This window comes from Peromyscus californicus, unplaced genomic scaffold, assembly GCF_007827085.1.
Source record: "Peromyscus californicus insignis strain IS unplaced genomic scaffold, ASM782708v3 Scaffold_20__1_contigs__length_68692818, whole genome shotgun sequence".
NCBI lineage: Eukaryota > Metazoa > Chordata > Mammalia > Rodentia > Cricetidae > Peromyscus > Peromyscus californicus.
In genome coordinates, this window is record NW_026294503.1 from 280,152 (window position 1) to 305,969 (window position 25,818).

At 40.6% G+C, this 25,818-nt stretch overlaps 1 protein-coding gene across 3 annotated transcripts; it reads right to left on the reverse strand.

Moving 5' to 3' along the window:
* Mterf3 (mitochondrial transcription termination factor 3) lies at positions 1-25,777 on the reverse strand. 3 transcript variants are annotated; one of them, XM_052747570.1, is made up of 9 exons: positions 25,419-25,777; positions 23,766-23,826; positions 21,900-22,236; positions 20,170-20,322; positions 14,053-14,242; positions 9,701-9,848; positions 9,259-9,330; positions 4,793-4,954; positions 1-2,268 (listed from the first exon to the last, which is right to left on the reverse strand). In XM_052747570.1, exons 3-9 carry the CDS (start codon positions 22,222-22,224, stop codon positions 2,074-2,076), a joined length of 1,245 nt encoding a protein of 414 aa, XP_052603530.1. In that variant the 5' UTR covers positions 22,225-22,236; positions 23,766-23,826; positions 25,419-25,777; the 3' UTR covers positions 1-2,073. The 3 variants fall into 3 exon arrangements, with proteins under 3 accessions (XP_052603530.1, XP_052603532.1, XP_052603533.1); XM_052747572.1 differs by lacking the exon at positions 23,766-23,826; XM_052747573.1 differs by lacking the exon at positions 4,793-4,954.
* Positions 25,778-25,818: the final 41 nt, after the last annotated feature.

Here is a 25,818-nt window from a genome sequence, read left to right on the forward strand (position 1 = left end):
TGCAACAGCACGAGGTGTTTATTGAAGAAGCAGCTGTACAGTCGGGCTAACTCAGCTCCAAAGAGCAAGAGTCGTGCCTATTGTAATCACATGGGTACTTTTAAAGGAAAAACCCACAAAAGCCATAAGATTACAATTCCCATACAATTTCATGGCCTGATCACAGGGTGCTCACATTGTGGGTACAGTCACGTCCGCATGCACATTCTTCCAGAAACCTCAAAGGGGGTATCAGGGCGGGAGTGGAGTTTACACAAAGGTCACAATGGTTCTTCCTGGAACACTTACAACTATCCCAGTCACAGTTGAGCGCATCTCTTAACAGAGATCTCTTTACACTGTTACATTGTGGCAGGGGTGGTTGAATGATGGCTGAGTCAGGTTGCCCTTGGAACTAGTTTTCTTTTTAGTTCCTTATTCTCCTGGGGCTTGGGGGGTGTAAGCCTGAAGGGTTAGGGTCTTTCAGTAAGAGGTGGTAGTTGTGGCTTGCTTCTTTTTCTCTCTGATCTTTCAGCATTTACCCCTATATCTGACTCTGGGTTTTTATTATTCAGACCAAATAAGATTCATGCTATAAGCCAGGACACTAAGAAGTCTACTATGAAACAATCTCTCTTAGAAATGGCTGCATAAATAAGACTGGGATGAATGGCAATATCAATGGACATGCCAAACATGGAAGGGAGAAATTTTTGAGGGGTCCCACCCCTAGACAAATAACTATAGGCAACTAATGACTACTGGCAGAAAAATTTAGACTCTCTCTGTGATGAGCTTCCATATTGATTGGTGTAGTGGTTTGAGTAAGAACGATTAGTTACCAGGGAGTGGCACTATTTGAGAAGAATTATGCTATGGGATGATCCTTCTGTACACTGTTTATAAGTATTACTATCATTGCTTAATAATAAAGTTGATCTGTAGGTGGAGAGCTTTTCTCTCCGGGTCCCACCAAGTCCCGACAGTCTTGTGGCTTACTGGTACCTTACATCTTGCTTGTCCTGTCAGCGGCTCCAGGCAGTCTCCCTCTCTGCCTTCCTGTTCCCTCAATTCTCCTCTCTGTTAGTCCCGCCTATACTTCCTGTCTGGCTACCGGCCAATCAGTGTTTATTTATACAGAGCGATATCCACAGCACTGATCAACCTACAGCAAGGCAGGATAAAGTTAGGTGGGACAATCAAACTGAGGACTGGGAGGAAGAAGGTGAGTCAGGAGAGACCCAAGCAAGCAGCCCAAGAAACAAGACACCAGAGGATCAGTAAAGCCATGGCCACATGGCAATACATAGAAATAGGTTAATTTAAATGTAAGAGCTAGTCAGCAATAAGCCTGAACTGGCCGAGCATTCTGTAATTAATATAAGCTTTTGTGTATTTGGGACTAGGAGGTCAGGACAGAAAAGCTCCACTTCCATTTACAGAATTAGGAGGTGTGGACGTATTGGCCCGTGCCAGGCCCAGTCTCTTCCTCTCTGCCTATATATCAGGATGTAGAACGCAAAGCTACTTCTCCAGCACATATCTCCTTGGATGCTGCTATGCTCCCTGTCATGATGATAAGGACTAATCTCTGAAACTGTAAACAACCCTCCAATGAAATTCTGTTTTATAAGAGTTGCCTTGGTCATGGTATCTCTTCACAGCAACAGAAAAGTGACTAAGACAGTTAGCTAATGCAGAATGATGAACCCTGAAACCATATACACACAAGCAACAAAAAGACTCAGCACACTGTATTTGTATATTTGTGCATGCACATATATACATGTATACTTGCACTTAACAGTAATAAAAGGGAGCTATTAACTTGAGGGAGGGTATGGGAAGTAGGGGAGAGAGAGTATCTGAGAGAATCTGGAGAGAGGGAAGGAAAGGGGGAAAGTGATGTAATTTCTTCTAATAAAATTAATAATAAATGTAAAAAGCCAACCAAACCAAAAAATTACCAAAAATGAGAATTATGAGAAAAATGTTTTCAATATTGAAAACTGAGGCATTTATTTTTAAAAAATACACTGATTTATTCATGTATACATTTACTTTACAAGAATATATTTAAACTTTCATCAAAAACTAAAGCGTTTTTAAGAATTTTTCAAAATCTTTTACTGAAGTTTTGGCAATCTCTTTGCAGAATACTTCATCAGGAACAGATACGAACTTGTCCAAAGAGACATAGTTAGGTTTTGCTGGATCATACTGCACTTTTCCCAAGTAGGTAAGAAACAAGTGTCTTTCTTTAATTTTAAATACTCTTGTATTAAATACCTGGAAAAGAAAGGAATTTACAATAAAAAGCTGAGGGGGTAGCTCGATTGAAAGATAAATGTCTAGGAGAGGCTCTGAGTTTGAGCCCCAGCACACACGTTAAGTATTAATAGATAAGAAATTACGAGTTGAGCATAGTGGTGTTCACCTACAATCACAGCACTTGGTAAACTGAAGCAAGAGTAGTAGGTGTAGTGGTAGCCTAGGTCATGTAGGAAGTTCCAAAGTAAGCCTGACATATTGAGCAGAAATCCTGGGCTATAGGGCAAAAGCCCATCTTTAAGAAAAAATGGAGAAGAAGAAGGTAAATTATAATTTAAGAGGGACTAAAAACCAACACAGAATAATAATGAAAGAAAGCCTTTGCTGGGCAATGGTGGCGCATGCCTTTAATCCCAGCACTTGGGAGGCAGAGGCAGGTAGATTGTTGTGAATTTGAGGCCAGCCTGGTCTACAGAGCAAGTTCCAGGACAGTCAGGGCAACACAGGGAAACCCTGTCTCAGGGAAGAAGAAAAAAAAAAAAAAAAGCCTTCATGAAATGCAGCCAACACGATGACTCTACAGACCTGGGAGAGCATTGGAAGAGCAAATCCTCAGGTCTCACCCCAAAACCACTTCATCTGAAACTTGGAAATGAAGCCCAGAAATCTGTTTTAACTAGCTTTTTAGATTCTAGATTATCTGCCAAGTGTGAGAACCAACATTAGAGACCAAGATCTGTGTCAGCACAAAGGAACTCATCATCTGTGTAGTGTTAAAGTGTCTCTGTTTTGATCTTTAAATTCTGTTACCCAACAAGAATCAAAATAAAATAAGGCTGTCCCTTTGGGGGGGGGGGTGTGAAAAGGGAAAGCATGCCTTTTCCTATTAAAATCCTCACTGTTGAAAAGTAACTTGCTTTGAGAACAGTGACCAAAGAAAGTACATGCTGCTAACTTGGAGTGACATTGGTATGCTTCTGGAACAATCCCTTTGTGTCTCTGCACTGATGGTCATGAGGTCCACAGAAAAAGAAACATGAGACCGAATAACATGTAGCAAAAGGAGGCCTGTGTGGACTGGCACAAGCCATCAGTGCTGGACTTGTAGACAAGATGCTGGACTGGAAGCCCCCGTGTAATGTTATAGAGAAGAGTCAGAATAAGAAAAAAATAGACTTGACTGCAAAGAGACTGAGAAGACCACTGTTGGAAATTAACTACTATCAAGAGAGGCAGACTGGTACCCTCCAGACACACCTACAGCCTACAGATCTTCAAAACCCACTGCAGGTTTTAGTGAGACAGTGATTCCTGGGCCAGTGGTAGACAGGAATCTCACTTTGTCCCTTTGTTTTCCTCTTTTGTCAAATAGGGATAATTGTTGGAAGAATAATTATAATGAGTCCATACACACAAAGCAGTGAGAACTCAATAGGTATTACTATATCTATGATTTTCTCTCTCCATACCAAATTAATTGCCCCATGAGCCCTCTACTAATATGTAAGCTTATTTTAAACCTCTGCCTCTCACATTAGATTACAAGCCATGTATGACTGAGTTCTGTAATCTTAGTGCTCACAAACATTCTAGCCCAGGGTAGATTGTCCATTTTATAATGAATTTCTGGACTCCACTTGTGGGATAATCTTTCTGTACACTGTAAAGATGTGTCTCTGCCTAAGTCACCTTTTGATCGGTTTAATAAAGAGCTGAACAGCCAATACCTAGGCAGGAGAAAATAGGTGGGACTTCTGGGGAGAGAGATGAACTGAGGAAGAATCTGAGGCAGGCAGGAGATGCCAGTGAGATGCAGAGCAAGTTGGGCATACAGAATGGGAGAGAGGTAAAAGCCATGTGGCAGAACATAGATTAATAAAAACATGTTAATTTGAATTATAAGAACTAGTTGGGAACAATCCTAAGCTAAAGGCCAAGGTTTCATAATTAATAATAAGTCTCTGTGTCATTACTGGGGAGCTGGTGGTCTCAAGGAAAATCCAACAAGAAAGATAATTATATCCAATGGGAAGGTAGGAAGAGGTCAGATTCTCATATAACCCACTCTCAATTATCTAATGGTCTAGAAGACAACAAACTGTCACTGCTTTTTCATAGATTACTTATAATTATTCCATAAGCTGAAGTCCCACAATTCTATGCCTCCTATACTTTATTATAATGAGCCAGCATCATCCTATATTAAAGGCCATTCAGAGTATGATGGGTAAATACACATCACTCCATGTGAAGGAAGTGGACTAAATGCAATCTAGTTTTGAGAATTATTAAGATTATATATCTTTTCATATCTCTACACCATGAACAAAGGACTTAATATTTTTAAACTTAATGGAAAAAAACCCAAGAGACTGTTTGAGTTTTCTCCTGATTCCAACAGTCAAAGGTAGGAGTAGGTAAAAACTACAGGGGTAGAGACAAACCTCAGGAGCCCTGCAGCTGTGAACTTCCTACAAATACACAGCACCACACCTGGAAGCCTGCAAGGGCAGCTGTCTGAGAGGGCTGGGAGATGTGTTACCTGTGGGAACTTGACAATGATGTGGTGGGGAATATTCATCACATTGTGTACATAATCAAAAGTCTCCGTAAGTTTCCTTTTGTTTGCGGTTAGCATCTTTGGGATTCTGGTGACCATATGTTGAATTTCATTATGTTTAAAACCAAGTTCAAGGCGATAAACCTACAAGAAAGTAAATTCCTGGGAGTTATGAGTAGAAATAGTCTTTTGGTACTACGCTGGAGGACAAATTGATTCTTCTGAAGTTTAAAGTAATGACCTTTTAAAATTCAGGGGCATTTATACCAGTACACCTCAAGGGATTACAGTTCACTCGTTGGGGTCACCCAAATTTCAAACCCCTTACCTGAGCAAGAGCTTTTCTGCACTGATGGTCATGAGGTCCACAGAAAAAGAAACATGAGACCGAATAACATGTAGCAAAAGGAGGCCTGTGTGGACTGGCACAAGCCATCAGTGCTGGACTTGTAGACAAGATGCTGGACTAGAAGCCCCCGTGTGATGTTATGGAGAAGAGTCAGAATAAGAAAAAAATAGACTTGACTGCAAAGAGACTGAGAGAACTACTGCTGGAAATTAACTACTATCAAGAGAGGCAGACTGGTACCCTCTAGACACACAGCCTACAGATCTTCAAAACCCACTGCAGGTTTTAGTGAGACAGTGATTCCTGGGCCAGTGGTCAAGAATCTCACTCTGTCCATCTGCATGCTGGTATGCAGAGATTGTGCCATCTTGAGTGATAACCTATTATTTGAAACTGAGCTATACTGGAGGCCTGAATTTGGGGAAAAACAGTGTGCTTTAATCCAATCTGCAATAGCCTCAGGGTGAGAGACAGCCTGGGGAGGTAGTTGTGGAGGCAGAAGATGAAAAGTACAGGTGGCAGGAGGCCTACATGGTGAAATGCATAGGGAAAAGTAACCCTGCCCTTGGTTGCCAGGAGCACGTTGGCCTCTGGAAGACCCATCTCCTGCTCACTGCTGTAAAGCCTAAAAATTGAAGCTTCTGTGGTGTACCTGACATCTACTGCTGCATCCCTCCAGCTAGCTGAATAAAACTTAGAGAAAAGTGTGAAGACAGGTCCACTGCCTGAAGAGATCTCAATGTTGTGACTGCTTCCCACACTTTCAGTGAAATTGGGAGATAGGTCCAACTGGAAAGTAGTCAACATAGGGATTATTAGCTGGGGAGTTTTGTGAGGGTAAGGGGACCTGCCCAGCTTATGGACTGCAGAGCTAAGTGAATACAGCTATGGTGGAGCTTCCAAATAAGCTAAATCAGAACCAACACAGGACCAAGCTATACTACTCTTGAGTCTATACATGAAGAAATTAAGTCAACATACTGCAGATACTTGCATATTGATTTTTGTTGCAGCAGTAATATGGACTCACTCTAGATGCCTATGAATAAATGTAATAGGTAAAAAAAATGTGGTACATATACACAACAGAATTTACTTCACCTCTGAAGAAAAATGACATTAAAGGAAAATGAGGCTGGGTGGTGGTGGTGGCCCATGCCTTTAATCCCAGCACTCGGGAGGCAAAGGCAGGTAGATCTCTTGTGAGTTTGATGCCAGCCTGGTCTACAAAGTGAGTTTCAGGATGGCCAGGGATACACAGAGAATCCCTGTCTCAAAAAACTAAAAAAAAAAAAGAGTAGAATTGGAGACCACTATGTTAAGTGAAATAAGCCATACTAAGAAAGTCAAATACCACATGATTTCTCATATACAGACTTCAGACTTAAATTTAGACATAAATGTATCTATACCAGTGTGGATGCATGTGCATGTAGGTCATGAAAGTAGAAAGGAGACTGTGAAGGGGTGGAAAAGATCTTAAAGGAGGTGGGAGGGGAAAAAAAGAGAGCAATGGAATTCATGTTGACTTACAGGCAGAAGGCGAGCTACTTGGGGAAAGCAGAGTACCAACAAAAGGGGTGTAAGGAGATGGGGAGGGCAGCAGAGGGGAGTGAATAAGAACAAAGTAAAATAGCACATATATAGGAAACCATGATTTTATATAACTTAAGAAAACAAAAAAAAAAAAAATAAGATTTTCAAAGCAGTTTTTGAGCTTTTGCTCCCAAGCATATACACACAGTTGTCATGGAATAGAAATCCAAATTCTGGATAGAAATGATAGATGAAATGAAACATCCAAATATCATAGGTCCTCTCTATATTTTTGCCCTCTCTGAAACTGTCACCACACCCTACCCCACCCTGGCCAATCAATCTACCTCATCACTTTTGACTATACTCCTTTAAATTCTAAGAGCCATGAGAACAGGGAATCCCTCCTCAGAACAGCACCTAGGTGGGAGGTTATTATAATAGCACTTCAATGACTGAGTATGAAATACTTCAGCATCCCAGAGAACAGGCCTTACCTTACAATTTCTACTCCTACTGCTGTTTTGTGCAAACCACTGAACTGCTATTGGTGTCATACTACACTCTCTTGGAGGAGAGACAGGAAAGTGTACTTGGCATGTTCTGTCATAGAAATGGAGCTGACAAGTGACAACTTAACAGAAGTTGAGTCAGCCTCTGTACTTGATACAAGCTAGAGTCATCAGAGGAAGGAGCCTCAGTTGAGGAAAGGTCTCGATGAGATCCAACTCTAAGTCATTTTCTCATTTAGTGATCTGTTTGTGGTGGTATTGTGTTCCCCAAAATATTGTGTACCTTAATAAACTTATCTGGGGTCAGAGAACAGAAAAGCCACAAGATACTTAGGCTAGAAAATGTTAGCACACGCCTTTAATCCTAGCATTCCAGAGACAGAAATCCCTCTGGATCTCAGTGAGTTCAAGGCCGCATTGGAAACAGCCAGGCATGGTGACTCATGCCTTTAATCCCAGGGAGTGGTGGTAGAAAGCAGAAAGGTTTATAAGGCGTGAGGACCAGAAACTAGCAGCATTTGGCTGGTTAAGCTTTCAGGCTTTCTAGCAGCAGTTCAGCTGAGAGCCATTCAGATATGAGGACACAGAGGCTTCCAGTCTGAGGAAACAAGACCACCCGAGAAGTTGGCCAGGTGAGATAGCTGTGGCTTGTTCTGTCTCTGATCTACCAGCATTGACCCCAATAACTGGCCTCAGGTTTGATTTTATTAATAAGACTCTCTAAGATTCCTGCTACATCTGTTGAAGAATATTACTTTAACTATGTAAATATATGCTACATTTGTTATGGTGTGTAATATTACTTTAACTATGTAAAGGTGCGTTCCATTTGTTTATGCTCCATTTGTTTAATTATGTAAAGATGTACTGCTTTGCCTGCCTATGGCACTAGATTGGTCTAATAAAAAACTGAATGGCCAATAGCTCGGCAGTAGAGGGATAGGTGGGGCTGGTGGGCAGAAAGAATAAATAGGAGGAGGAACCTAGGCTCAGGAGGAGAGAGAAGAGAATGAGGGAGAAGATGCCTGGGGCCAGCCAGGCAGCTCAGACAGACAGACATGGAAGAAGCAAGAAAGTAGGACATACAGAATGAAAGAAAGGTAAAAAGCTCCAAGGCAAAACGTAGATGAAGAGAAACAGGTTAATAAAATTATAAGAGCTAGTGGGATAAGCATAAGATAAGGCCAAGCTTTCCTTCATAACTAATAAGTGTCTGTGTCATGATTTGGGAACTAGCTGGTGGCCCCAAAGAAAGCCTGAAACAGTGATTAAAGGGGGAGGCCCAGCCCATGGTGGGTGGTGCCATCCCTGGGCTGCTGGTCCTGGGTTCTATAAGGTGGGCTAAGCAAGCCATGGGGAGCAAGCCATTAAGCAGTACCCCTCCATGGCCTCTGCATCAGCTCCTGCCTCCAGATTCTACCCTGTTTGAGTTCCTGTCCTGACTTCCTTTGTGATGAACAGCAATGCTGAAGTGTAAGCCTAATAAACACTTTCTCCTCAACTTGCTTTTTGGTCATTGTGTTTTGTAGTAGCAACAGAAATCCTAACTAAGACAGCCTCCAACATTCTCAAAACATAAATTCTCATGATAGTCAAAAGTGGTTTCACAGAATGAAAACAGGCCAGGAAGCACAGACATTGCCTGTCACACCAAGTAATGAAAAGCTGTTTCCAGGTCCCAATTATACCTTACTGCTTCAGGATCCTGGGTCCTAATGTCTACAGGTTATTGACTTAGGTAGAGTGGGTAGCATATGCAAGACAACTGGCTAAAATAAACTGTCATTTCTGTCCTTTAGAAATAACTTGTTAAAAATCTGTTTTTTCTTTTTTCTTTTTGCACGATGACAACAGCAATATTTAGTCTCTTATGAAAACTTGGCCAAAGGTGGTGATGGCTCATGTCTCTAATCCCAGCACTCAGGAGGCAGAGGCAGGACACCCAGGATTACACACAGAAAAACCCTGTCTCAAAAAAACCAAAAAAAGCAAAGAAAAGAAAACTTAAGTACATAAAGAAATTAGCTTCTTATAGCTTGAAGATATGTTACCTTCATATTTTCTTTCACAGGCTCCAGACTTCCCGTTAGTAGCCTTGGAAGACGAACAACCAGATCTCTAGTCTACAGTTAAAACATAATAATTATCATCACTATACATGCACATTTAACTAGCTTGGAAAACTAAGGCATTATGAGGAATACCAAGCTAAAATTTAAAATATGACCCAATCAAATAACAGAAAGCTTGGAAATATGTATGAACTTAACATTATTTGATAAGAAATCCAACATGGAAACAGAATTTAAGGAAGCTATTTGGCAGTATATTATAAAGTAGTGGAGCCTCCCTTTTAATCTATCAGGGTTACTCATTTTTGTACACAAAGTATCATGCATTTACAGGATCTGTGTGGGTCAGGCACTTAGAAACATGACACTTAAAGGTTACTAAAAGAGGGAATACATTTCCTTACACTTTTTTCTTTTTTACCTTCTTCACACTCAGTTCAAGTTCTTTCTGAAAAAATCCCAGTCTGTTATCCAGTCTTTCCACCGAGAAGCTCAAGAGAAATGGTGCCTGTCTGACCATCCGTGCGATATCTGCATTACTGAAATGTTTTGACTGTAGATAAGCTACTCTGGAGAAATAATAAAAAACAAACATATGCATGATAAACACTTCCTAGAGCAATAAAGCATATTATGTTACTTTCTGAACATCTAAAATTTTTTTGAGGCTTTGAGTACATACAGGAGTACTATTATTTGCATAATTTCCATCCCCACTCCTCCTGTGTCCCGCCCTCATCTCTTTACAATTTTTACTTTTACACATATATATTCACAATATGTATATATTAATAGAAACTTCTGAGTCTACTCAGGACTAAAGTAACTTTTAAAGGATTCTATAACTTCCCCATAAAAAAGATCAATAAAAGTACTCTGTAAGCTGGGTAGTAGTGGTGCATGCCTTTATCCCAGTACAGATAGGTGGATCCCTGAGTTTCAGGCAAGCCTGGTCTACAGAGTGAGATCCAAGACAGCCAGGGCTACACAGAGCAACTGTCTCAAAAACGTCACCCTTCCCCCGCAAAAAAACCTCTGTAATAGCTGAAATATGGGCACATTTTCAGGAGAAGCACCTGATACATTTTTTACTGGTTTCCATTTACTTTGAATCAGAAAATAATTCTAATATACTTCTGGGTAGATCTTTAAATTAAACAAATTATTATTATATGCATATCATGGGGGAAAGGAGACATGCACATGCCTTGGTGAACAAGTGGAATTCAGAGGGCAATCTTAGGGGTTGGCCCTAGCCTTCCACCTTGTTTTGGGACAGGATCTCCTATTGTTCATGGCCACATAAGCCAGTTTAGCTATCGTCTGAGCTCCAGAAGATTATACTCTCTGCCTCCCATCACCAAAAGCCTGCTGAGATGGCATCTGGCTTTTTGTGGGTTCTGGGGAATCCATACTCTAGTCCTCTCACATTTAGATGGCAAGCACTTTATCCACTGAGCCATCTGTTTCCAGCCAAAATTTTTGGTTTTGAGACAGGGTTTTATTACCTACCCCAGGCTGGCCTTGACCTTTTCATTTTCTGGGCTTAGTTTCCCAAGTGCTGGAATTATAAGCATGCATTTTCATATGTCACACAAAACAATATATATTTATATAAACTATATGCAGTTTATTCATTTGGAAATTCTACAAAGGACTTGCAATTTTACATTCTAAGTTATTTTCATTGAAAAGAAAATGAGTATATAAAATTGGTGCTATTATGGATATTGTAGAAAATAAGCCTGCTATATCTAGCAAAGTCAAAACCCAAGTTTTTTTGTTTTTTTGTTTTTTTCCCGAGACAGGGTTTCTCTGTGTAGCTTTGCGCCTTTCCTGGAACTCACTTGGTAGCCCAGGCTGGCCTCGAACTCACAGAGATCCTCCTGGCTCTGCCTCCCGAGTGCTGGGATTAAAGGCGTGCGCCACCACTGCCCGGCCCAAAACCCAAGTTTTAATTAAATATTTTTTATATTCTTTCATATTCACTAGAAACTCACTGTTTATCATATACCTTTTTGAGTCTACACAGATAAAATATCTACAAAGATTCTAATAAACATTTCTCTAGCAGTCAAGAGCATGTGGCAACTTGAACAAGAAACTTTGCTTCCTTAACACAGGTTTCTTTCACAGAATTAAATGTAGGAAGATGCTATGTACAGTAAGTATCAAGACTCTGGAGTTTGGCCAACTTAGTTGGGATCCTAGCTCTGCCATTTATACTGTGTGTGTAATCTTGGTTAAATAACTTAAACTTTCTATACCTCATGCAATAATTATGGTGAAACCTCTCAAGTGAGTCCCACTGCCTGACATTCATGCTTTTCTAGAATAAATCTGGTCTAATGAGGTGCACTGGCTTTTGAATGAAGAAATCTGTACCTGCAGCCAGGATGCTGGGTCTGAGTTTCTTAGAATCACTCTTTCCCTGTGCCACATGATAGTTTGTAACATAGGACTCTATAAATCCCATGATGAGAGAGCATCAGTCTTTTAAGTCTGATGCCTGGTCCAGCGCCTTAACTATGTAAGATGTGTGATATAAGAAATGCAGATTATTGAGTTTCATTTTTTTTTCCCTAACTCACAGAAAAGGATTAGTGTATTATTAGCCAAGAAACTGCCAAGCCCTTAGCAGATCAATTCCAATGTGGAGAACAATCTACAGCAGTGGTTCTCAACCTGTGTGTTGAAATCCCTTTGGTAAAGGGTCAAAAGACCCTTCCATAGGGGTGGCATATCAAATATTTACATTATGAATCATAACAGTAGCAAAATTACAGTTATGGAGTAGTAATGAAAATAATTTTATGGTTGGGGATGACCACAACATAAGGAACCATATTACATGGTAAGCATTAGGAAGGCTGAAAACCACTGGTTTATAGGGATTGGAACTGGGCAGCAAGAGACAAGTGTGATCTTGGCAGGACCGGAGGCAAAGTATCCCAGGGAGAGATTGAGAGAAATGTGTAGGCAGAAGTTTCTGTGTCCAGCCAGCAATTCCCAAATAGCTGGCAGCCACTTCCCAAATAATTGACTCTGAGGCTTAATATTACTTATGAATGCTCAGCTGGTAACTCAGGCTTATTACTAACTAGCTTTTGTGCTTAAATTAACCCATAATTCTTATCTATGTTTAGCCATGTGGCTTGGTACCTTTTCTCAATATGACATTCTTATCTTGCTTCCTCTGTGCCTAGCTGGCGACTCCTGACTCCATCCTTCATTTTCTCAGCATTCTTAGTTTGGTCATCTTGCCTACACTTTCTACCTGGCTACTGGCCAATCAGCATTTTATTAAACCAATTTGAGTGACAAATCTTTACAGTGTACAGGAAAATTATTCCACGGCAGAAATGTCCAACTGATGTGACAGGTGATTGAGGTTGAACTGAGGGGTCTTGGTGTTTCATTGGAGGTGGATTGTTGTAGAATATTATTTTAAGGTGTGTTATTTTTGTTTATGTTGCATTTGTTTAACTCTGAGAAGCTGTGTTACTGTGCCTATCTAAAACACCTTAACTGGTTTAATAAAGAACTGGATAGCCAATAGCAAAGCAGAAGAGAGAAACAGGCTGGGCTGGCAGGCAGAGACAATATATAGGAGAAATCTGAGAGGAGGGGAAGAAAAAGATGGAGGAGTGAAGGAAGAAGTAGCCAGAGAAGTAGGAAGACTCCAGGGGCTAGCCACCCAGATACACAGCAAGACATGGAGTAAGAGTAAGATTTACAGAAGAGAACGCGAAAAGCCCAGAGGCAAAAGGTAGATGGGATAATTTAAGTTAAGGAAAGCTGGCAAGAAACAAGCCAAGCTAAGGCTGGGCATTTATAAGTAAAAATAAGCCTCCATATGTGATTTATTTGGGAGCTGGGTGGTGGACCCCCAAAAGAGCAAAATCCCCCAAGTAACAACAATGGATGCCAAAAGTTATAAGTGATAGTTGTGATTTAGGTAATAAGGTAAACAGAATAGTACTTCTGAGAATACACACCAACACATGGGAGACAAATGGTGAAGTGAGAGTTAACCTAAGAACAGGGCCCTGTCTTGCTCTGAGTGTTATTCTTAATGTCTAACACATTAACATCTTATAGTAAATGTTTCCACAGATTAATAACTCTTTGACTGATGAATGAAGTGCAAAGATGTTTATAAATGTTCTATTTAAAGAAATGGTCATCAACTAATCTTGGTTGTCAACTTGACTACACCTGGAATCAACTAAACCCAAGTTGTTGGATGCACAAAGCTACACATAGAAACCCTGTCTTGAAAAACCAAAAAAAAGAAAAAAAAAGAATTAGAAATGCTGGGTATGGTGGCACACATCTATAATTTCAGTACTTAGCAAGCAAAAGTAGGAGGGTTATGAGTTCAAGGCCAGTCAGGGCTACATAGTGAGACCATGTCTCCAAATATGAAAAAGTACAGAAAAACAGTAACAACAGTAGCAATCTGCCCAACTTGTAAGTCTGCGTTTAGATAATTCAACTACTTGTTAATAGAGACTTAAGAGAAAAATTTCCAGGTTCTGAAGAGAAATATTTCAATACTAACTTATCAGTAAGTTGAAAAGAGAAATAATTGACAGTTGACAAAACAAATACTTCAAATATTCTATTTCGATTAAAAGTCCATAGCTAAAAGAACCATTCATACTCACTCAGTAGATCCTTGAATAGCAGACTAGAAAATTTCTCACACATACATAAGTAATTCTTCCATAAGCACTTCTTAGGTTATGTGGGAATAACTTCAAACTTTACCTTGTCTTAAGATTTTCAAGGTCTTCAGAGAAAATAGTATAATTTTTTGTCAGGAATGGTCCCAGGTGGTTATCTTCTAAACCCAAATCTTTAAGAAATAGGAGTATTTGCTTAATGTCCTTTTCAAAATCCAGTCTTAGAAGGAGGTTGGCTACATCTAGATGTCTTTCTATCCTAGACAAATCCACTCCTATAACAAATGAAAAGGATTAGTTAGAACTCAATTTGCTATTCAGCCATTAATTTCATACAGGAAAAAGTACTCTATTTAAGGGAGAAATGACATAGACAAATGGAAACTTAAGGTATTTTTAAATAAAACTGTTTGCAGAAATAAATTTAAATCAATAATTGTATTTATGTCAAAGGTCAATGTAGAGAGGAAGACAAAACATTTGTGTTTAAATTTCCCCCAAAGAGAAAGTCACTAAATCACACGGACAGCTACTTTGGGAGGCTGAGTCAGGAGGATCATAAGTTTGAGGCCTGCTTGGGTTATATAGTGAGCTCATGTTCAATGGTCAAACTTGAAGAGACAAATATTTTAAATACAAAAATAAAATTAAATTAAAAAAGGCTAGAGAGGGTAGTTCAGTGATAGAGTGCTTGTTTAGTATACATAAGACTATAAGTTCAATCCTTAGTACCACAAAACAAAAACCCATTTTCTAAAATTATTTCTAGAGGTACTTTTATATAAGTCTTATTTATAAAAGCAATGAAATAACATTTTTACCTAAAAGTATCCACAATCAAAAAAAATCATCATATTCTCTCTTTGAGTTTGAGGCCAGCCTGGTCTACAAAGTGAGTTCCAGGACAGCCAGGGCTGTTAAAGAGAGAAACCCTGTCTTGAAAAACCAAATAAAACAAAATAAAATAAAATATCATCACATTTACTCACCAATTTTAGAAACAAATGCACACCTACCCACACCACACATGGAAAAGAGACCAGAAACTAAAATAATTTTCTACACACTAGTGATGGCATTTAAATTCAGTAAGAAAAAGATAATACTATTCCATTAAAGTACAATGGGATCACTAGTTACACTAAAATGTTTTTGTGTCTTATTTCCAGATTGATTAATAATCTAAATATGTGTTCGTTCTATACATAGAAAAAAAGAACATAAACAAATATTAATTATGGAAAATAAAAAAGCCCATGGCTAGCTTTCCATTTACTTTGTAAGAGAAAGGTTTGGAAAGTTACTCAACAAACTGGTAATAGTAGTTATACTTGGGGGCAAGGGTACCTCTTGGAATAGCTGAACTTTAATCAACTACATGTAATTCTTTTGTAAGTGAAAAATAATACAAAATCAAGTGTAATTAATGAGTGAATAAAAAAATGAGATGGAAGCCAGTTTGAAAAATCTGTGATAAATTAGGGAAACATAGCTTTAAAATAACCGAAAAAAACTTGGACTCCAAGTGAGTTTACACACATGGGAAGGTCTTCCTCAGTGTGAGCTGTTACACCCTGGCTGTGAGGAAATGGAAAACTGCTTTTTAGCAGCAGTGGGAGAGCAGAATCCCATCAGGAGAGCACAAGGCTTACTTAAGTCACTCAGCTCACTCAGGATTCTACTAAAATGAAAAGCCAGACACTGGCTGCCCACTGTGGACCAGATACTTTTGCTAAGCACTGGGAATAGAAAATGAGCAATATATGCTGTAACAGATATTGACATTGAATCTATTACTGTTACATATATTTAGTCATCAGTCAGATCTGCAAAGCAGTAAATATTATTCTACAGAGCTCAAATAAAAAGAAATGTAAGACAGTGGCATGAGCAGAGCTAAGTGGACACACAAAGGCTATCTAGCAGTAGAGATAAGGAGACCAAGCCTTTTCTGGAGCTCAGAGGGAACTGTAAACTATTAGGGAAGTGCTGCATGATAGGAGCTGTTGCCATGGAATGAGCAGTTATAGGACCTGGAGAATGAAGAAATGACTGACCTGGCCCTTCTGGCCTTTAGCTGCTCTGGCAGAAGCTGCCTAGAAGCCAGCTGGCCTAGGAGCCTCTGTGCACAGGACTGGCCTCCTGGGAAAGGAGGAAAACAAGCAGAGGAGGACCATAGCTTTGTTACTAAAACACTGACAAGCACCAATGGATCCTCTGAGTTACTGCCATTTACAGTTACTTCTAAGACATGCTGTTGAGGTTATCAGCACATACAAAAAGAATGGCTGAAACATATCTGAAATCTAAGTATACTGTAAATTATTTATAGGTCTATGTTGATCCTTTATCACCCCGAGTAACTGCTCTAGGCTAGGGAAGCTGTTCTGGAAGGAAAGGTAACTTACTCTCCTCCATCAGATGTCATCTCTCACCTCTGAACTTACTACAGAAAGTCTTTTAAGCTGTGTACATTCTGAGGTTCAACAGATGTTTAAGGTATATCTACACTGTTTAATGATTAAACAAAGGTAATTAACCTATCACCACATGTACCATTTTGTGGATATTTAAAACACACTTAGAACTAAGTATGGAAACTCTGTACCCTCCCACCATCATCTCCCTATGGTCACCTGCCCTACCCCAAAACCACTATTCTTCTCTCTCTCTGCTTCTAATGTGACATGCGTTTGTATGCAAGTCCTCGAAGTCCTGTTGGAAATGACAGTACTTCGCTCTTGCTACTGGTGACTAGTATTGCATTGCGTATATGTGCAGGACATTTCCTTTAACCATTCATTAACTTATGGATGCTTAGGTTAATGAAAGAGCCTTTATTTGTATTTCTCATTTTGGACTTCTCATTTTACCTCCATCTTCATCTTCCAGATCTTCTCAAATAGGTATTTGTAACCCTGACTAGCCTAGAACTCACTACATAGACCAGGATGGCCTTGATCTCAGAGATCCACTATTGGTTTAAGTATTAAGGCAACTCCATGTAGTTAAAAGGGAGGTTTATTTTGTGGGGTAACTTACAAGTGAAGGGATAGGTAACAGGGTCTGGGAAAGTGAAGCGCAGTCCAGCGGTGTTCTCTGGAGAATTCTGTTCGGTCTACCTCCAGTGTCCAGGATCCAGAAACCAAAAGAAATGGCCCATTGGGATCTCGGGTCTTCAGGGGTCCTCTCTTGGCTCTGCCTTGTAGGCGTGATAGTTACCAAAGCCTCAAGTGGGTCAGAGCTGGACCCACTATATCCCACCTATCTCTGGCTCCACATACAGGGATTCAATGCCTAGCCTCACATGAAGCTCTGTGAGAACATAAGTCATTTCCTACACATTTGGGTAACATCTGGCTAACTAGGTCCCAAACAAGAGTGAAACATTACCATATACTGTCATTAGTGCAGGCATAAAAGCAGGCAGAGTGGAACTCAGAAGGGTCACTCAGATGGTAGGGCCAGAAAACACATATCTATGGTGATATTTTAATTATGCTTAAATGTGGTGATATTTTATCTGTGCTTTATTTAATAAATCCTGCCTGAAGATCAGGGGAAAAGGCCAGACATTTTAAGTAAACAAAGTCAGGCAGCACACACCCTTAATCTGATCACTTAGCAGGCAGGGTCTCTGTGTGTTTAAGGCCATACTAGGGAACAGAGCCAAGCATGGTCACACACGCCTTTAATTCCAGTACCAACCATAGAGACCTGGAGGTCTGTACAGACAGACAGTGACAAGGGAGCTGGGCTAAGAGCCAATGAGAGGGCAGAAAAGCAAGGCATATAAAGGTGTGGGTAGAAAGGAAGTAGCTTGCATTTGGAAGCTGCATTGGTGAGATAAGGTTGGCTGGTGGCTCTCCCTATTTCCCTGATCTTGAAGGGTCTCACTCCTATATTTGGCTCTGTGTTTTTTATTTAATAAGACCATTTAGAAATCTGTCTACACATATCAGAAGCTGCTTGAACTTGAGGTAAGTTCTCCAAGGGTGAAGTAGGCAAGAGGAGAGGCTGACAAGATGAGCAGGAGCAAAGCAGGGAGAACTCAAAGGCCTTGGAAGGCTTTGAAGATTTGAAGCAGTTAACCAGAGCTCTCAATTGGCAATTTAGAAGGAACACTACAGGGAGTTTTCAGGGCCAATACAGTGAATAGGAAGTTATCAAGTTAGGGGCTGGAGTTAGGCTCAGGAAGTATAGTGCTTGCCTTGTAAACATGAGGACTTAAGTTTGATCCCCAGAAGTCACATTTAAAAACACCCAGCAGGGTGGTATGCACTTGTAATCCCAGCACTGGGTAAGTGGAGACAGATACATCTCTGGGGCTCACTGGCCAGTTAGTTTAGCCTATTTGCAAGTCCAGACCAAGGAAAGAACCTGGCTTTTGGCCACATTTACACACACACACACACACACACACACACACACACACAAATTTAGCCTATTTGCAAGTCTAGACCAAGGAAAGAACCTGGCTTTTGGCTACATTTACACACACACACACACACACACACACACACACACACAAATTTAGCCTATTTGCAAGTCTAGACCAAGGAAAGAACCTGGCTTTTGGCTATATTTACACACACACACACACACACACACACACACACACACACACACACACACACACACACACACTCTCACACAGGATTACCAAAGTAGGAGGTGCCTACCTGATAATTCAGTGACAAATGAGTTCTAAAGAAGGGTAACTACAGAATAAGAGCAAACTTGAGACATGGACTTGTAGCTTAAAGTCCTCCTGTGCCCACCCAGCTCCTGTATCCTCCTGGTCCTGCAGCCTCTCAGATCCAAATGAACACAGAGGCTTATATTAATTACAGACTGTATAGCCTATTGGCTCAGGCTTCTCACTAGCTAGATCTTACATCTTAAATTAACCCATTTTTATAAATACTTTACCACATGGCTCATGGCTTACCGGTGTCTTTACAACTGGCTTCTCATGGCAGCGGCTGGTCTCCCTGCCTTGTTCCTGTCTCTCTCTGAATTTCCTGCCTGCCTCTAAGCTGCCATGCCATAGGCCAAACAGCTTTATTTATCAACCAATCAGAGCAACACATATTCACAGCATACAGAAAGACATTCCCCTATCAGGGACTATGGAGGATAAGGTTCTGAACAGATGCTAAGGAAGGAGGAAGGAAAGAAACAAGGACAACCCCTAAGGGTTGTCCAGAGATGGCATGGCACAGGTATTCTTTTCCCTTTTCTGATAAACAAAACAGCTCTCCAAGACATGGGGAATGAGAAACAAAAGGGAGCATCTTTGGTAAAACAAGATTTATCTATATCCCCCAAACATAACATATAAAAACAGACTTATCAGAGAGAATAAGAAACTGAAAGGTCCACAAATAAGAATTCTAATGGAAGATGCCAGTATGTGAAACACTGAAAGTTTTAGAATTTGGACTTTTTGGGTTTTGGATGATCAACTCATAAAGTCTATGCAAATATGCTGGATAATATGAAAAAGCCTCAAATCTCAAACACTCCTGGTTCCAGGTATTTTGGATAAGGAGTGGTTGTGTGAATAAAAATGACCCCCAATGGCTCATAGGGAGTAGCATTATTAGGAGGTGTGGCCTTGTTGGAGGAAGTGAGTCACTAGGAGTGGGCTTTGAGATTTCAAGCTAGGCCTAGTGTGACTCTCTCTTCCCGCTACCCGTGAATCCACATGTAGAACTCTCAGCTCCTCTCCTGAACCATGTCTGCCTGCATGCTGCTATGCTTCTAGCCCTAATTAAACGTCTTCCTTTATAAGAGTCCCTAGAGATTAAGAGGTGCAAGATGAAGTAAAAGCTAAAAATGGGGAACTATGTATGGCTATATGTGGAAACTTTGATTCCTCCATCTCTTACCTATCCAATTCCTCTCAACTCCCCAGGGTCATTACTGAGAAAATCAAGTAGAAGTGCCAAACCAGACTCAAGGAAGACAGGTTCAACAAGGTTGCTAGATTACAGATAGAACCAAAGGAAAAGTGTGCAATGAACAGCTCTAGCTGCCTTTAATAACCTAGATTCAAGGATAATATACTAGCCAGCATATTAAGTTATGCAGGCTGAGAGAACAATCCAGATGAGGTCAGTTGGTTCCAGGAGGAAGGTTAGGGATAACATCGCAGACAGCAGTGCACCACAGGCTGACTGGTAGGTTAGAAACTTACCAAGCTGCACTAGCTGCTGCAGAGTCTTGGAATGATCTACGTAGTCTCCAAGTGTGAAGGAGGATAGGGGCAACAGAGGGTGTGCAACAATCTGAATAGCTTCCTCCTCTGAAATTGGTTGTATTGGAGACAATGGAGGTAAGTCATCCAGTTCTTTGCAGCGAGTCATGAGGAAAGAGAGAGGCAAGTTAGCACTGTCATGCACATTTGGAAAATTATTTCTATAAAGGGGCTACAAAAATGGCTCAGTGGTCAAGAGTATGTATTGCTCTTGCAGTTTGGATCCCAGCACCTACATCAGGAAACTCATAATCCTATAACTTCCGTTCTAGGACCTACCATCTTGTGGACTCCATGGGCACTAATACTCACATGTACTCCCACAAATACGTATGCGTAATTAAAAATGAAATACACCTTAAAAAGAAAACAACCTAAAATTTCCATAAATATTATATCTTCTTTAGTTTGTGTCTTTCACTGGTTAAGTACTAAGGTCATTTCAGAATTAGATGCTTATGAAGTCTAAGCATAGAATAATGGTCCATACCTGTAATCCCAGCATTCCACTGGGCAGGCTGAGAAAGGAGAATTACAGCAAGTCTGAAGCCAGCATGGCCTAATAGTGGCGACCCACACAATATCCTAAGATTTAAGAGTACCCAGAGAGACTATTCTCCCTTCAAGGTAAGAAGTTTGTTGGTAAGGTTCAAGGCATTCAATCCATTTTTGAGACAGTGAACACAACCCAGGCAATCCTCCTGCTTCAGCTTCCTAAATGCTAGAAATACAGGTATGAGTCACCTTGTCTGGGTAAGGCACAAAACTACTTCTCTACACTTTTCATCAATAGGTAAGAATGTTAAAGGTCTACTGCTCTTCAACCACATTCTGAAAGACATGGTTTGTGAACATGGCCAAAAGTATGACTTTTTTAAATACCCCAAATCCACATTCTAAAGTTATGATACCCCGAATTTATTCATTTTCATCCAATGCCCTCCTCTGCAAATTCTCTTAAGAGAATTTCTATGTTCCTACCATCTGCAATCCTTTGCCAATCCTCTATTCAGCCCTGATATGTAATTCTTTGCTGTTGTTTTAATACGATTGGTATGAAAGATATTTGAAATTGTAACTTTAAGGACCCCAGACTATGATCTCTTATTGTTTTACCTTATTAACAATTCTTTCTCATTTTTCACAGGCAGCTTCTCCTCCCTGCCTCCCCTTTTAGCAATCATTCACATTCTCCTAATGGAGTATTATTATACCTGTGGCATAACAATGTATTCCTATATCAAGAGGCATGGAAAGAGGAGGGTAGACTATACAGCAATTCAAGGGAAATTTGAAGTGTAAACTCACTGTTCCATTTGGTAATTATTACACAATTAAATATATGTCAAAACTGTATACCCCAAAGATAAGTATCAATTAAATCCTAATATTTCTAATTAATGCCAAAAAAGACACTTTTCAAAAGAAGCTACAAAATTAAATATTTAGAAAGCAAATGTTTTATACATTCAGCTATAAAATAATCTGACACAAATTAACCTAGGAACTTACTAAAATAACAGTTTAATAGAACTAAATGAATACAACCGACACTGTTCCTTTTCCTGCCTGGTACAAAATAGGACATGAAATGGGTGAGTATTGTCTAAATATATAGCATGATCAAAACTAGCCCTGAAAAGGGGACTTTACTCAATGTCCAGAATTACCTTCAAGAGGCAGCTCAGAGTCAAAACTGGATATCCTGTCTGGTTTTTCACTCACTGAAGCAAGCAGAGTGCTTTGCACAGAACTGCTCTCTTGTCTATTGGAGTTGGCAGAATGGAAACTATTCCAAGATGAGGAAGTCCTATAAGTCTTAATTCCACACTGGAGTAAGCAATTGTCAGAGGACAACAGAGCCTGAGATGAGAAGCCACTTGACAATGTTTTTCCTGGTCTTGCAGAGTGTTTTGTGATTTGCGCAGGTTTAATGAAGCTACTCAATTTAATTGAGTTGAACCATCTGGGTATCTGTTGGGCTAACAGGGCCATTTTTTTCTTAGTCTACAAAAGAAAAACAAAATCATCAAAAGAAGAAAGATTAACTTACTCAAATGTTTAAAATAGCAGTCAAATAGCAAATAAATAGATAATAAATTACTTCCTAAAATAAAGAATTTAAATAATTATGTCCAGGGTAGGCAAATGTTTCCTATATATGAAAAGCCACAAGCAAAAGTAATCTCAGCTACCAATCAAAACAGAAACTTATGAACTGGAAAAATAAAGATATGACTTACAATTTAAAAACAAAACAAAGAATCACTTTAAACCAAACAAGTCTGTAAATGCTCAAATTACAACAGACCCAAATCAACTGTTAATTTGCTCTTCACGAGGAGACTGTAACAGTAATAAAATGAAATGTTCTTGGAACTTGGTTTGAAGTCTACATAGGAAATATATTGCAGATTATAATGCTGAATTATTAAAATATATTTTATGCATATAAGTTAGTCACAAAGTAAACAAAAAGAAATACTATTGGGGAATATTATTTTAAGGTGTGTTACTTTTGTTTATGTTGCATTTGTTTAACTCTGTGAAGCTGTGTTACTGTGCCTGTCTACAACACCTGATGGTCTAATAAAGAGCTGAACAGCCAATAGCAAGGCAGGAAAAAGAATAGGCAGGGCTGGCAGGCAGAGAGAATATATAGGAGAACTCTGGAAGGAAGAAGTAGCCAGAGGAGGAGGAGGAACTCCAGAGGCTAGCCACCCAGATACACAGCAAGCCACAGACTAAGAGTAAGATTTACAGAAGTAAGAGAATGGAAAAAGCCCAGAGGCAAAAAAGGTAGATGGGTTAATTTAAGTTAAGGAAAGCTGGCAAGAAACAAGCCAAGCTAAGGCTGAGCATTTATAATTAAGAATAAGCCGGGCAGTGGTGGCACACGCCTTTAATCCCAGCACTCGGGAGGCAGAGGCAGGCGGATCTCTGTGAATTCGAGGCCAGCCTGGTCTCCAAAGCGAGTTCCGGGAAAGCTGCAAAGCTACACCGTGAAACCCTGTCTCGAAAAAAAAACCAAAAAAAAAAAGAATAAGCCTCCGTGTGTGATTTACTTGGGAGCTGGGTGGCGGGCCCCCAAAACAGTACAAAGAGTAAGAAAACAAACAACAACAAAACCCACTGTTTTAAATGAGTCATAAATAATATTGCTAAATAGAACACTGAAACTGTTGACTGGTCTGATATCCAGTCCTTCAAAAGAGACCTGAAAAAAGGTGGTTTGGCAAAACCCTGCTGCAATAAAAAGAACAGCTTTCAAACAGAAAGGGTCAAAATAAGGAGCAGCTGGGCATGGTAGTGAACGCCTCCTGTAACCCTCTCTTGGGACACAGAGAAAGCATTAAAAGTTTAAGGCAAGCCAGAACAATGTATTTGAAGCTGTTAAAAAAAGAAAAAAAAAAGGACAAAATCCAAACAAGTAACAAATCAACTCCAAAACTAAAACAACAGAAACAAAGAAGTGACCAGCAATACTTAAATATTAATTAAGATAATACATATAAAAGTATGGGGGGGGGTCATACCTGTAATCCTAGTACTCAGTAGCCTAAGGCAGGATTGCTCAAAGTTCAAGGTTAGCATGAGCTACAAATGTGAGACAGATTCAAATAAATAAATTAGAAAGGCTCAATAAATGTTAGCCATAATTATCAACTAGACAGACAAAAAATGTTAATTATGAATTAACTCTTGCTTATGCCTCTGTATTTTCTCTATACAGTGGAATTCAGCTTGTTTTATGCCCTGAATGGAGGGTCTAATGTCTTGGAGGTTTGTAGTTTGGGGACAATGGCTAAGAGTTATACAAGAGCAAATCTCTTTCCTTCTGAAGTGACCTGAGGAAGGATGTGTTTGTAGTAACTTTGTGGGATAGGTAACTTTTGCTAAATTTTAGTTGGAAAGGAATTTCCAAACCTGTCAAATTTTCACTCAAATTTCTTCTGGTCTCCACAGTAGTTACACCAAAGTGGGAACTCAGTTATGTCACATACACAAGACCAAATTTCTAGGGAAGGTTCAGTACAGCCAGGCAGGTCCTATCCACAAGTGGTCAAGGACAGCTATAAACGGTGTGGTTCAACACAAAATCATAAGCTTTCTTAAAACATTTTCTCCCACGGGAGTTGTAACTTGACAGCCTGGTTCTTGATGTGAACTCTTGGCAATGTCAGACTGGACATGCCATTCTAGCCCATGATGATGGAGGCCCAAAAACTGTTCTCTACATAATGCTTGTATGTGTGCTGTGTTGGAGAAAACTCACAGCTACAGTTTACCCCGGGCTACACTCTCAGCTTCAACTACGTTTCTATAAAGGTAGAGAATACAATAAAACGATTTGTCTAAGCACTTTGTGATACATTCAAACCAACTCCCAGAACCCCAACTTCATTCTGGAGTTTGTCTAGAATCAAATGCAATAACTTTTCCACAGCTAGTGGACTCACTGTTAAATTCCAGTTGTATTCAAAGATCTGATTGCTAAAGACTAATTTTTACCCCTCTCCCCCTTTTATTTGCCACTACACTCCCTCACATGACCAGTGTCTAAACCATCTGAACAACTGGCTAAAGCAGAAGGAAAAAGCAGAGCTTCACCCCCTCCCTGGACCCACCTTCTCAGGGACTTTTCTGCACCAAGCTAGAACCTTGAAAGTCAGGGAGTTCCAGTTTATTGAGTGGGAGTGAATACAGGTCAAGTGCAGGCACACACAACACTCAGAAACGAGAGAAGATTTGCACTTGTGTGTAATGCCCTGCGGTGTGTACATTAGTTAGACGAAAAGAAGAAAAAAGGTCCTTAACATATTTCAAGTAAATCTTAGGGGATTCCAGTTCTCGGCTGTATCCTGTACTATTTTGTTAGGAACAGGAAAAAGCGGAAACAGGCTTTTCTGGGTTCAAGATCTCTACGTTTAACTAATCCTGACCTTGGGAGGTGAAAGGCGCACTTCGTAATAAAGGACCTCTAGATAGCGCGGCCGCTCTCCCGCGGGCAATTTAACCAACACTCTTTAACCAAGAGTTCAGTCAGGACACCTTAGAGTCTCTAACAAAACTCCACAGGAAGCCAGGACACTCTCTGGGCCCCCTTCTAGTGCTGGTAAACAAGCCCTGCAGTGTTCCCATTACAAGGTTCAGGGACGCACCCCCTCCCCGGGTCACCGAGAACCTACCAAGCCGCGAGGCTCCCAGCTGCTGGCTGCATGCAGACCGGCCTCCAACACCGCCGGGCCGCGGCCTTGCGCTCCCGTTACACCTGAGCCAGGTCCGCGGCGGCGCAGACCGGGTGCACCGACCGCACCGCCCGGTCGCCCAGCAAGTCCGCGATTCGCCGCGCCCGCCCCGCGCCGCCACCTACGTGGGCTGCGCTCCGAGTGGGCGAGACCATCGGCGGCGATGTGGAGGGGAAGCCGCGGGGGGTAGGTAGGTAGTCGGGAATAACTGCCAGGGTCTTGGAGGCCCTGGGGCCGATCGACGCGCTCTTTGAATCCGAGGCTCCTCAGCTCTGTAGGGAGGATGAGTGCTCCGCGATGTCGTCCTGCCAGGGCCCGCCGCCGCCAGCTGCGCTCTCCC

Excerpts from the sequence above, each read along its gene's own strand:
- Mterf3 (XM_052747572.1), bottom strand. The coding sequence starts at position 22,224 with ATGGCCCTGTTAGCCCAACAGATACCCAGATGGTTCAACTCAATTAAA. Across the intron at positions 20,323-21,899 it reads CTCTGAGCTGCCTCTTGAAG|AACTGGATGACTTACCTCCA; the intron begins GTAATTCTGGAC and ends CTCGCTGCAAAG. Across the intron at positions 9,331-9,700 it reads TTGAACTGAGTGTGAAGAAG|ACTAGAGATCTGGTTGTTCG; the intron begins GTAAAAAAGAAA and ends TTTTAACTGTAG.